Source organism: Oppia nitens, unplaced genomic scaffold (genome assembly GCF_028296485.1).
Source record: "Oppia nitens isolate AA-2021 unplaced genomic scaffold, nextdenovo-longstitch-racon4-pilon3 scaffold15_pilon_pilon_pilon, whole genome shotgun sequence".
Lineage (NCBI taxonomy): Eukaryota > Metazoa > Arthropoda > Arachnida > Sarcoptiformes > Oppiidae > Oppia > Oppia nitens.
Genome location: NW_026533194.1, coordinates 335,041 through 348,865, shown reverse-complemented (window position 1 = coordinate 348,865; position 13,825 = coordinate 335,041). Strand labels below are relative to the sequence as shown.

The 13,825-nt window shown below is 25.5% G+C and overlaps 2 protein-coding genes across 2 annotated transcripts; both read left to right on the top strand.

The window, feature by feature from the left end:
- The first annotated feature begins 3,415 nt into the window (after nucleotides 1-3,415).
- On the top strand, nucleotides 3,416-7,143 carry LOC128964983 (sucrase-isomaltase, intestinal-like). Its single transcript, XM_054311638.1, has 10 exons — nucleotides 3,416-3,635; nucleotides 3,739-4,193; nucleotides 4,282-4,453; nucleotides 4,554-4,650; nucleotides 4,709-4,947; nucleotides 5,028-5,438; nucleotides 5,517-5,610; nucleotides 5,671-5,812; nucleotides 5,899-6,067; nucleotides 6,140-7,143. The coding sequence occupies exons 2-10, from the start codon at nucleotides 3,952-3,954 to the stop codon at nucleotides 7,100-7,102; spliced, it is 2,529 nt and encodes an 842-aa protein (XP_054167613.1). The 5' UTR covers nucleotides 3,416-3,635; nucleotides 3,739-3,951; the 3' UTR covers nucleotides 7,103-7,143.
- Nucleotides 7,144-9,550: 2,407 nt separating this feature from the next.
- LOC128964265 (adiponectin receptor protein-like) lies at nucleotides 9,551-13,636 on the top strand. The gene is made up of 5 exons (XM_054310847.1): nucleotides 9,551-9,597; nucleotides 11,658-11,908; nucleotides 12,428-12,768; nucleotides 12,844-13,234; nucleotides 13,317-13,636. Exons 1-5 carry the CDS (start codon nucleotides 9,585-9,587, stop codon nucleotides 13,455-13,457), a joined length of 1,137 nt encoding a protein of 378 aa, XP_054166822.1. The 5' UTR covers nucleotides 9,551-9,584; the 3' UTR covers nucleotides 13,458-13,636.
- Nucleotides 13,637-13,825: the final 189 nt, after the last annotated feature.

Sequence of the window (13,825 nt, the reverse complement as noted above, 5' to 3'; positions counted from 1 at the left end):
TGAAGACATATATTGCAATAATTGTGTATTCATTTTTGTCTCTCTTTTTATTTTTTATCTCTCATTTGTGATCTTTAAACTCAACAATAATTACTATTATTGTTGTGGTTGTTATTAATAGCATTATTACTATTATTAATATTATTGATATTATTATTATTATTATTATTGTTATACATAATTACTATTATTATATAATTTATAGTTTTTTATTAATCAATTTTTAATAATATATAATAATTAATTSAATGCAACTATTATTTAAATGTGATATTTATATTATTTTTTCCTTATATAGATTATAATTATATCTATATGTCTATTTTATTTGTAATATTATAATTATCAATTGTTATATATTTTAAAAAATACTAATTGTTTAAATATATTTTATATTATATCATATAAATTATATTTATTATAAATGTACAATAATTAATACAACTATTTTTTTATAATAATATATAAATTATTATGAAAACCTTATTTAAAATAATGTTATTTATGTTTTTTAACGTTAACAACAAAAAATATACAGTAATTGTGATAAAAGATTTTTTTTGTAAAAAAATCTATTAATAGTATACTTAAGAAAAAGTGTTAATACCTGAAATGAAATTGATTAATATTATTGTTGATTAAAAACAATTGAATAAAAATGTAAAAATAACATTTTGATTAAAAAAATTACACAATTTGTTTTCAATTTAAGTTATTTATTATTTATCAATAATTACAATCTAATATTACAATTAAAAACATCGGCAAAATTTTTGCGGACAATAACTCTTAACGTTTAGACAGTTAGCTTTACACCAGAAATCGGTAGCCGTACGCGATATTGAATAACAACCGCTCTTAATATAGGCGCTACCGATGATACCGTTCCCATAGCTAGGTTTAGGCTTCTGGTAATCATTATATTTATTAAAATCTATTTAAATAAATAAATAATAATTATTATTTAATAGTAACAATGTTTTAACTGTATAAAAAACATAATAATTTATTATAATATATTATATATTTTGTTTATTTAATTTATGAAATTTAAATTAGATAAATACATAATGTATAAAAAAATTGATATTATATTTCTTATATTTAAAAAATATATATTTATATAAATACCTTGAAATATAAGAGACCTTTTGTTCAATGATTTCCAAGCGTTGCACTCAATGTATTGCAAACAGCAAACAGTTATTGTGAAAATTATTAACACATTTAAATGCAATGCAAACTTTGATCCCATTATTTGGTTATTTTTTCTAAGTATTAATTAAATCAATAACAAATTATTATATTATTTTTTTATAAAATTAAATTACTATTTTGTATCACATAACACAACTTGATCATGGCACTTTTATATCAAATATTATATAAGTATAATAGTACAGTATATTGGGTGGAAATCCTTAATAAATTTGTTACTTAAACTTAACAAAAGTTAAATGACATTTTTTGAAGAATGCTAGGCATTATAAAAAAAACTGATTTCATATTTTGAAACCAAATAGTTGGTATAATTATATAGTAATATAGTAACAAAAATAAAAAACTTAAAATATTTTTAAATAATGTTATGTAAAAATGATAATAACAAAATTCAACTATATATATATCAAATGATTCGGTAACAAAATAAACATAGTCAAATATCAAATGACTCGGAATTTCAACTATAGTCATGTATATATAGTTATGTATGGTATCAAATGATTCGGTATTTCGGTATGACAAAATAAACTCAACCATAGTCATGTAGGGTATCAAATGACAAACCATAGTCATATCAAATGATTATGACAAAACAAACTCAACCATAGTCATGTAGGGTATCAAATTACTCTGTATGACAAAATAAACAACTCTAGTCATGTAGAGTATCAGATGCTATAATGAAATTATATATTAATTAAATGATTTAGTATAACAAAATAATTTATGCATTTTTTGATTATAATTTTGAATCTAAAATCAAAAAAAATAATTTTAATTTATTATATCTTATAAATTATTTTAATATTAATTAATTAAACAATTCTAAACTTAAAATTAATAAAAAGAGATATCAAAATTTTAATAATAATATACTTAAAATATTTTTTCTTAAAATTTTCTTTATTAATATGATCCCGAAGAGATATATGCAACTTTTCAATACATTATTAGTAGTCCTCTAACCGAATCTGAAGTCAGAATTTCAAAATTCGCAAAAAAATTGCTACACACACACACACACACACACAAAAAAGGCTCGTATAGATTTCAGAAAACAAAACTTTTCAAGTTTTTTTTGAAAATATTTACTATTTTTTGTAAAAATAATAATTGCAACATATATATAATGAAAGCATGAAATATTATTTAAAAATATTTTTTACAATATATTCAAGCTAATTTATATATTAATAGATTTACTAATTTATGCATCATTTTAAATAAATAATTAAACATAATAAAATAATACAATAATAATATTGATTAATATATAAATATAACAGTTATTTTATAATCATTTTAATAATAAAAATTAGAAAATAATATGATAATATTGTATAACGTTATTTTTGCATTTTTAATAAATAATAAATATTTTAATTAATATATAATTTTATCATAATAATTTTTATATCAATAATAAATATAATAACCGTAATTGAAATTAATAATAACATAAATTTATTGATAATTTTAAAAACTATAACTTCTAAGTATTAAATATTTAAGATAAAAGTTAACACTTTAGCTAAACTAATAAGTGGTCTAATTATTTTAAATACTATTGTTATACAGTATTTATATACAGTCCTGGGGCCGAAAGATCACTCTCTATTATTACGTCATGTAATCATGTTATGTATTGTACATTCATATATATATCAAGATATAATTATATAGATATAAAATTGTATTACATTTTGTCATTTATTGTACTAATAGTTTGACAATCATTTGATTCATTATAGGTCTTTGCGTTTTAAGTGTGTGCATAGCATTAATAGTGTATTCTTATTAGGTCACTCTTAGACAACGTTATCATATTTATTGTTAAATAGAAATAAATATGATAACGGTTATTATTTTTCAAATTTATTATAATTATTATTGATATAAATATAATAAAAATTATTATGATAAAATTATATATTAATTAAAATATTAATTATTTGTGTTAAAAATTATGTTAAGTCATGTTATGTTATTTAGTTATTACGTCAGAGAGTGATGTTTCAAAACCTTTAGTGTATAACAAATATATTAATTTTTATTAACAATAGTCAATTGAAACCCAATATTTTATTAATTTTTAATCAAAGAAATATAATACAAATGATTAGATTAGACTCAAATATATGTATTATATTTATATAATATGATTGATATTTTTTTTTAATTTCTTATTATTAACGACATCGTGAGAAACACACATAATATTAATTCATATATTAATTAAGTGAAAATAAGTTATATAATATATTATAGTTGTAATTTGTATTAATATGAAATAAAAAATAAAAAATAAAACATGTTTAACAAAATTAGTTTTTTAGTTTTAATATTTTTAGCAATACATTGTAGTCAATGTATTGACGATTCAAACAAACGTCTAGACTGTTATCTGGAAAGTTAGTAATTGAGAGGAAAAAACTTTTTTTTATTGTTTTATTTAAAAAAATATTAACAATTATTTAATTTTTAATATTATAATTGTTTTTTTTAAATTTGAAGACGACTTTGACCTAACAAAAAGCGAATGTGAACAAAGAGGTTGTGTTTGGGTCCCGAAATTTGACGACGAATCGGACGACAATACAGTACCGCAATGTTATCTAAATACCGACAAAATTGGTTATACCGTTCAGGGAAAGCCTACGAAAAACGGCATTCGGCTTAGAGGCAGACCTGGCACTCAAGGATACGGCCAAACAGTTGCTAAAATCAATGCCACAAATTGAAAAATTGAAACTACAGGTTACGTATCTGACCGATAACATTGTCCGATTCAGGATTACCGATCCGGCCAACAAACGATATGAGGTACCGGTGCAACATACCTTTCCATTGTTGATGGAAAGAAGGGCCGCCATTGTCGATGAAAACTCTACCAAATATGCCATTGAATTGAATGAAAAGTCCAATAACTTTGACTTTGCGGTCGTCAGGAAAGATACTAAAACGAGACTGTATGTGACATATAATTGTTTTAAAAACTTAATTAATTATTTTAATTATTATTATTTTTTTAAAAATAAATTAATTAACTATTAATAGCATTGACACATCTGTCGGTGGTCTCATATTTGCCGATCAATTGCTACAAATAGCCACATATTTGCCGACAAAAAATATCTACGGCTTCGGCGAGAATATGCACAGACAGCTCAAGAATGACATCAACTATAAGACATGGAATTTATTCTCCAGAGGGGAACCACCGGAAAAGGTTTTTCCATAATTATTATATATACTGTATATACTGTACATACAGTTTAAGGATTTATATTTATCTAACATCGCATACCATATATTTGATAAACAAATAGGATATTATAAATCTCTATGGCGTTCATCCATACTATACGGGTCTGGAAAAAGACGGCAAATCGCATGGCGTACTGTTCCTCAGCAGCAATGCTATGGGTATTCATTAAAAAAACAACAAAAACCTATACAACTGCTAACTGTTTTTGTTTCCCAGAGTACACCCTAATGCCAGAGCCGGCCCTATCACTCAAGTCATTAGGCGGTGTTTTTGACTTTTTTGTGTTTGTCGGCGACAATCCCGAACACGTGCAACAATTATACGCTCAACTCATAGGACGTCCTTTTTTGCCACCATTCTGGTCACTGGGCTATCAATTGACACGCTATGGCTTCAAGAATACCGAAAATGTTAGACAAATGTATGAAAGAAATGTCGCCGCAAACATACCATTGGTTTGTAGTTTTGTGGATATTTTCTATTAAAATATATATATATATAATTATTTCAAAATGTCATGCAATGGGAACAATAGGATGTAGCCTATATGGACATCGACTATATGGATAAATTTGAAGACTTTACCTACGATAAGGATAATTTTAAGGGACTGCCAGAACTGATATCGACGCTGAAGACAAAATACAATATTCATACGACTTTGATGTTGGATCCGGCCATTGAAGCTAATAATACCAAATACTATCCGTTTCTCGATGGCTACAATCAGGACGTATTCATTAAATACTCGCCATCCATACCGGTCTCCGAGCGTAACAATCCGTTAAACGTGCCGATAGATAAAGATTACTTTTACGGTGTTGTATGGCCACGAGGRCCGGCAGCTTTTCCCGATTTTTTCAAGAATCGYACAGCTGTTTGGTGGCAAAAATGGATGAACGATATGTACACTACATTGGAYCTTAAGTTTGACGCCATTTGGATCGTTAGTTTTTTGTTGTTTTTAATAGTCTTTAGATTTAAAAAAATAAAAAACATTAAAAATGGATTTATACATATTTAGGACATGAATGAACCGTATAATTTTGGTCCCGACGCCAGTGATCCCGAAACATACTGTCCAGAAAATAAATACGATATGCCATCAATAAGGATACGTTAGTATATTACACAGATATTTGAGCAATGACAATTTATATATATAAATATTTATTTAGAGAGYATATATGGCAATGGAAACGTTACACATTTGGGTCAAAAAACAGTGTGTATGTGTACTGTCCAGGGTGAAAATGATGAATATCTTAACTATGATGTCCACTCTCTATATGGTTACAGTGAGAGTGTAGTCACACAAAAGTAAACGCTGAGGAATAKTAAAAAAAATTTTTTTTTTTTAAAAATTGGATAWTAATTATGAATTTTAACTTAACATAAAAAATTAGGGCTGTCCGTGCCATTACTGGCAAACGTAGTTTCATACTSTCCCGGTCCACATATGTCTCGTCCGGTCGTTATACAGCTCACTGGTTGGGCGATAATACCAGCGACTGGCCATTTATGAGCGACTCCATTGTCGGCATACTTGAGTTCAATTTGTTTGGCATACCTTTTGTGAGTAATCTAATTGTGTATTTARTTTYCATAATATTAATACTTACTTTTAAACAAACTTTATTGTAATAGATCGGTGCCGACACMTGTGGTTTCTTTCATAACGCTACCGCCCAACTRTGCCGCCGATGGTCACAATTGGGAGCTTTCTATCCATTTAGCCGAAATCACGCTGAAATTCATGCACAGGATCAAGACCCGGCTGTATGGACATCGCGCGGCAATCCGGAGGTCACCGAAGCGGCCCGTAATTCGCTGAATCATCGGTACACTCTGTTGCCCTATCTGTACACTCTGTTCTACAGAGCCCACACCATCGGACAAACAGTGGCCCGACCCGTGTTTCACGAGTTCGCCAACGACACCAACACCTATGCYATTGACAAACAGTTTATGTGGGGTCGCTCTGTCCTAATATCGCCGATCTTAGAGGAAAACAAGTCGGCAGTGACGGCATATTTGCCACCGAGTGATAAYTGGTTTGAGAGTTGGCCKCAAATTACAAAAGTGCCSAAAACTGGTTTCTTGAATATTACTGACAAAAAGTACGAAACAGGACCACCGCCCGTCCACTTTAGAGGCGGTTCAATAATACCGATGAGCGCCGTTAGCAAACACAACAACACAGTTACAGTACGTCAGGCGCCCATCAACTTGATTGTATTGCCCGTCGGTAATAACAACAATACCTTTTTAGCAACCGGTGACCTGTTTTGGGACGACGGAGACTCTATTGATACGGTCGAAAAAAATCTGTACAACTATTGGGAGTTTCAACTGTTGCCTAACTGTACCGTATTTATTAATCCCATGAAAAAGGGTTATTCCAGTTCACCGGTAATCAAGGAAATACAAGTGTACGACACAAACGGTTCGGCCATCAAGGCTACAGTCGACGGCAAAGCTATCGACGCCCGACAAGAACCGTCGGGTTATACGCGATTGGCTGTCAATATTGACCTAAACGCTAAGGAACCGTCCTATAAATGGATAGTTAGTTGGGGAAAGTCGGACAATAAGTGTAACCTAAACTAACTAAAAAAAAGTAAAACCTTTTAATAAGTATTAAACAAAAAATTATTTTCTGGTCTTATATTTTTTGATATAATTATTTTATTTTTTATTATTATCTATTAAAAAATAAAATGCAATTTTGAAAAAAATAATTTTTTGTATTATCTGTATTGTAGTATTCAAMTTAAATAAGGAAAACTATTAAATTAAATTTATGATTAGATAATTAGTTTTTACATTGTTATGACAATAATTATTTACCTAATTTGTTAAAATAAATCATTAATAATTATTTCTAATAAAATAATAAAAGGAGCTAGTYAATTTTTATTCATATTAAATATTATTAATAAATTACTAGATRATAGTTTTTTTAAAAACTTAATTTGAAAGTACATTTAATTGCTAAAGTTATAAAATTTATTAATTTTTTCTAAACTATTATGAAAATCATAAAAAAGTAATAAAATATAGTAATAAAAAACTTTAAATAAAATTTGTTGAAAACAATTGTCAACTAATGTATYAAATGTATTGAGAAAGTTATATATTAATTCARCGATTTATAATTTGATATATTACTATTTTTTTTGGCACATGCACAATTTTGTATGGATAAACAACTTTCAATTAATCAATTATTATTAATAATAGTAAAAAAATAAATATATATATCATATGATTAATAATATTATTATTAATAATAAAAATCAATAAAATAAATTAAACAACAACAAAATAACAAAAATAATTAATAACTATTAATTTTGTTTTATACACTGTGACAAAATATGACCCTGTACAAAATTTAGTATTATTATTATATAGATAGATTATATTTGATTAAATACTAAATTTATGTTTAAGTTAACATAAAGTTTGAACATATGGTTACTGTGTATATGAATGGCGAGTATTATTATTAATAATATTAAAAGGTATTGAAAACACAAAAAATAAGTTAGAATACAGCGATTGCTAAAAAATTGTAGACATTTTAGGTAAGAATACTATTGGTTAGTGTCTACACATATTATTTGCCATAACATATGACTTTATTTGCGACAACTCTTTCCAATACATTAATAGTAATAATAATAATAAAACATGAGATCATATGTGACGTGTTGTGTATTAATATATACTTTATATATATGTAGTGTTTTTCAATGAGATTTTGTTAACCAATATATAGATATATATATATATATATACTGTATATTAATACAGTATTTATATATAAAATCAATTGAAAGGAACCCATTGTTTACTAAATGATTATTGAAAGGGTATAGCAATTGACCGATAATTATATTATACAGTATATAATGATATCAAATATTTTTATTAATCAAATCTCAATTGAATTAATTAATTAATTGATTATTAAAATATTTATTGAAAAAAACACATGTGTTTTCATTAATGAAATAATAATTATATTTAAATAATAAGTAAAAGTATTTTTTGAAATAATTATTAATTAAATAGTATTTTTTTAAATTATTAATAATAATTATTATAGTGTGATATATTTAAATGTGAAATTAATTATTATTATTATTAAAAAGGCGACAATTATTTAATTATTTGAATTATTATTATTATTATTAGCCAAACATTGTCGTCATTTGCATTATATAGTGAAACAAAATACAATTGAATTGATTTTTTTGTGTCTGTATTTTACAATAAATAATTTGACAATAAATTGACGTAAATATATACATATATATATACATCAATTACTATTTGTATTGCATAATAATAATAATAATAATAATAATAATATCCTACTAATAATTTTAGACTAATATAATAATATTAAATAATAAATGCATTGATTTTTTGTTTGGGTTTTTACCAATTTTTAGTATTATTTTATTAATATATAAAAGTTACAATCAATTAACTATTTAATTTTTAAAAAATAATTTCTATTATAATTAGTATTAATATTTTTTCTTAAATAGTTATTTAATAATTTAAATTATTATTTCAAAATTTGACTACAAGTGCATTATTTTTTAACCGGTTTGAATAATTTAGTTTTTCAACATCAAAAAAATTATTTAGTTGTTAATTATTATTATTAATTATCATTACATTTAAAAAAAAAAATTATAACAAGTTGTTAATACATTTATATTAAATAAAAAAATTGTGATTGTTTTTTACTGAAAACCCGTAAAAATATATATAAGATTTTTTTTTGTGAAAATATTTATTTTATTTTAATTGCAATTAAATTAATTCACTAAAGTATTATTTGCTATTGAATTGTAATATATTATTATTATTACAACTACTATCGGTGTCGATAATTGTTTAAATAAATATTACCTAATAATCATTGTTTAGTTAGATATTTATGCAATAATATGATAATAGCAATTGATTTTRTGAAATAATAATAATAATAATATTTGCAATAAGTATTTGTATAATATTATTATTTGATTAATAAATAAATAAACAAATATATCGCATCATTTTAACTACAATGGATAATCAAGGTAAATATATTATATATATATTGAATAAATAATTTTTTTAGCTATTTATTTATATAATTTGTTTTTTTTAAAAAGTTTTAGAAACTAAATATTTTATATATAAAATAATTTTATTTTGCAAATTATTTAAATATTCTTATTATATTCACATAACAACTTTTTTTATATAAATGCTAACTTAGCATGGTGCAATTAATAAAAATTAACTCTAGTATAACGATGATTGGCATACTTTCAAAAAAATATTTTAATGAATATAATAAATATCATGTGATTTTATTTGAAGGATTATTATTATTAAATTAATAGTTATAAAAGTTGCTTATCTAATGAAAAAAGTTATATTAGTATTATTATAGTATTATTTAGTAGTAGTAGTAGTACTTATCGTTAACATAATAATAGTTGGTAAGTTAATTTTTTTTAATAATAAATTAATTTTTATTTTTTTAGACATATAAAAAATTGCTTTTAAATAGTGATTTTTTAAGTGTGAGAAAATAAATATATATAAGAATTTTAATTTATATAATTATGTTTACTTTTTTGTGTCTAATTTTATATTTATTTAGTTATTTGTGTTGTTTTGCTTATCATTAATAATGTAATTTTAAATCTAAACAATTTTGTGAAAATCCCAAATTTTTATGGCAGTAATATAAATATAAGGATGATTTTGTGATAAATTTAGTTAACATTGTATTTATATTTGCTTAACAACACTATTACTACTGTATAATAATGTGTTAAATTTTAAATTGATACTTTAATTAAATCTAATTAAATTTTTTTAACAAAAAAACTATTGCCAAACACATTGCATTCATTAATTACAATAACAAAAATAATTTATATAATGTTTTTTATTCAAATTACAAAATTTAAAAGGAAGTATTGAATACAAGATATATAGGAAGCGATTTTGTTATAATTCAATAAAAAAAACATTTTTTTTAATCATGTTTTATRGTTTTATTTGTTTGGAATATATGTTTTATATAACACATACTATTATCATAACAAAAATATGCATATTTTTATTGTCAAAAGTTATTAACTAGTTATTTGAAACTTTTATTATTATTATTATTATTATTTCATGCTAATTTTGTTAGAAAAACAAATTATTTTGTATATTTTGCTTATATTACAGATATTTAAACTAGTAAAAAAACATTTTATTTTAAATAAAAAAAACTATGTTAAGAGCACTTCCGCATAGATAGGTATATAACAAACTTTAATTATGTTTACCATTCAAAACCACTAATACAAGTGCATCAAAGTATTTGTATGGGTCTAACCTCKAAATTAAATACAACAAACATTTATTTTCATTAAAACCATAACAATTTTTATAGTATATTAAGCATATATTTAAGCAAATAAATGGTATGATTTTTTTATGTTTGGTTTGAGATAAACGACTTTTACTACAAAATGTGTTTATTTATGCCCTAAAGGTGTGTATGTATGTATGTGTGTGTGTGTGTGTGTGTGTGTGTGAGAGAGAGAGAGAGAGAGAAAGTGATATTCACTTGATTTTTGTTAATGTCTTTTGACTATACAATTGAGGTCACGAACTAAATAGTATTAAATATTTTATATAATTTTTTTAAAGTCATATTATATACTGACAACTCGTCTCATATATTGAATGTATGTTTTGATGAATGTGTGTACTGTATGTATAAATTGTATGATAACCGACAAACAAAAAATATGTAAAACAAACCAACCGAACCACTCATTTATCATTAAATGAAATATTAAATAATAATAAAAACTAAAACACAGCGGAACTGAACCAACCTTTTTTGATTATCATTTGCTTCCCTAATCACTACACCTATCATACAGTACACACAACATCTCAAAACTTATACAACCTTAGGATAGGATAGAGAGTGAGAGAGAGAGAGAGAGAGAGAGAGAGAGAGTAGTTGTCTTTTAGTAAAAATTATTAGCCATTGATTATCACCAATTGGATCGACAATCTCTTTATCTAATAAAAACACACTTTTCATATATCGGATATATATTTTTCAATGTTTGTACAGAAGTCATGTCCGCCACCAGTGAAACAACGGACAAACCTACAGCCACAACAACCATCACCTCAGCAAAAGATAGTCCTTCACTGCCGGTGACATCAGTGGCAACTGCGACGGCTGCGGCTGGCGTGACACTGAGCTCCCCATCGCTTCAATGTCAAGTGGCCGAACACGCGGAACATTTGGCCAAAAAGTTTTTAACGGAAGCCGAAAATGTGGAAAACGTGATGAGGGAAGTGCTCTTCAATGCCTGGAATGTATGTCTCAAAAAGTTATTAATTAAATTATATCTATAATTAATTAATTATAATGTTATATATTATTATTTTATAAATATTTTATTGTTGAATATCTCGATATTCAATTTATTTTTTAAATTATTTTTTTTTTTGAATATATTTCAAACATCTTTTCTAATATTTTTATAGATAAATCATAACATCTGATTGATAGGAGAAATTTTTTTTTGATTATATATATTTTAGAAACTAATTAACTATTTTTTAACAGTAAATTATATTAATTTATTATATGATATTTATATATTAATGTTATGACAGACACCAATTATTTTAATAATAATAATAATTTGAATAATGGTGATAATAATATTATCAATGATAACTATTTTATTGACAGTTGTGTGACAAATAGTTATGATTATAAGGTACTTATCATTATTAATCATTAGTTATTATTTAATTAATAATTTAATTTTTAAAAATCCAATTCTATGTATTGACTAAAATATTATTTTTATGTTATGTTATGGTCAGGTATGTCACTTCCATGAGTTGCCTCAATGGCTCAAAGACAACGACTACCTGGTGATGGGTCATAGACCACCACTATCTTCATTTAAAGCATGCTTTTGGTCGATCTTCCGATTGCACACCGAAACGGGCAACATATGGACACACGGTGTCGGCTGTCTACTATTCCTCGGGCTGGCCATCCATGTGCTCTGCGGTTTTAATGCCCAGTACTCGAACATTCCACTAATGGACAAAATGGTGTTCGGGTGCTTCTTTGCCGGTGCCATCATATGTTTAGGACTGTCCACATGCTATCATACGCTCAGCTGTCACTCACATTCTGTCGGACGACTATTTTCAAAGTAACGTTTATTATATATGACTTAAATAATAATTACTGATATAAATAAATATGTTGTCTTTGTTGGTATCAATAGACTGGACTATTGTGGTATTGCACTGTTGATTACCGGTTCATTTGTTCCATGGCTTTACTATGGCTTCTATTGTTCATTAATGCCGAAAATATTTTATTTATGTTTGACAATATTTTTGGGTATGTCATCGGTGATCGTGTCGTTGTGGGACAAGTTCTCTGAGCCTAACTTCCGTCCCGTTAGAGCCGGTGTGTTCATGTCGTTCGGTTTGTCGGGTGTCATACCGGGCATCCATTGGCTCTATAGTCACGGCCTCACCTCATGGATCGAGTCGTCCATAAGGGCTTCCTTTACGAGTCTCATACTGATGGGTGTACTCTATATAATCGGTGCCCTTTTGTACGCTTCCCGTATACCCGAACGCTTCTTTCCCGGCAAATGTGATTACTGGGTACGACTGTCCAATCCATCGCTTTTTCGATATCAAGATAATCGATAGATTTATTTTATTTCATTAATTTTTATATTTACAGTTTCATTCGCACCAATTGTTTCACATATTTGTCATATTGGCGGCAGTGGTTCACTATCACGGCATCACATGTATGGCCGACTATCGGCTTAATTCACCCAACGCTGTCTGTCCCGTTCCCGACGAGTATCTCGAGTATTGATTAGTTGATATTTTTAATTAGTTTTTTTTGTTGAAAAAAAGTATTCACAAATGTATTAATCATTACAAAATATTTTTAAAAAGGCAACAAATCTAACATCAAATTAGGGGATAAATTGTTGATTTGATTTTAGTATTAAGTTATTAACTCTATTAGTAATATACAGTATATTATAAATATTAATATATTTATTATTATTATCATCATTATTAATATTATAATTATTAAAGTACGGTTATTATCTATAAAATTTAATTGATTTTATTTTATTTTTTTTAATGGTAACCTAAATTATGAAATCTGTGTTAAGTGATTGGAGAGTAACAAAAAAAAATTTAGGATTTTTTGGTTTTGATAAATACATTTCA

Excerpts from the sequence above, each read along its gene's own strand:
- LOC128964265 (XM_054310847.1), top strand. Across the intron at positions 12,769-12,843 it reads GTCGGACGACTATTTTCAAA|ACTGGACTATTGTGGTATTG; the intron begins GTAACGTTTATT and ends TGGTATCAATAG. Across the intron at positions 13,235-13,316 it reads CCGGCAAATGTGATTACTGG|TTTCATTCGCACCAATTGTT; the intron begins GTACGACTGTCC and ends TTATATTTACAG.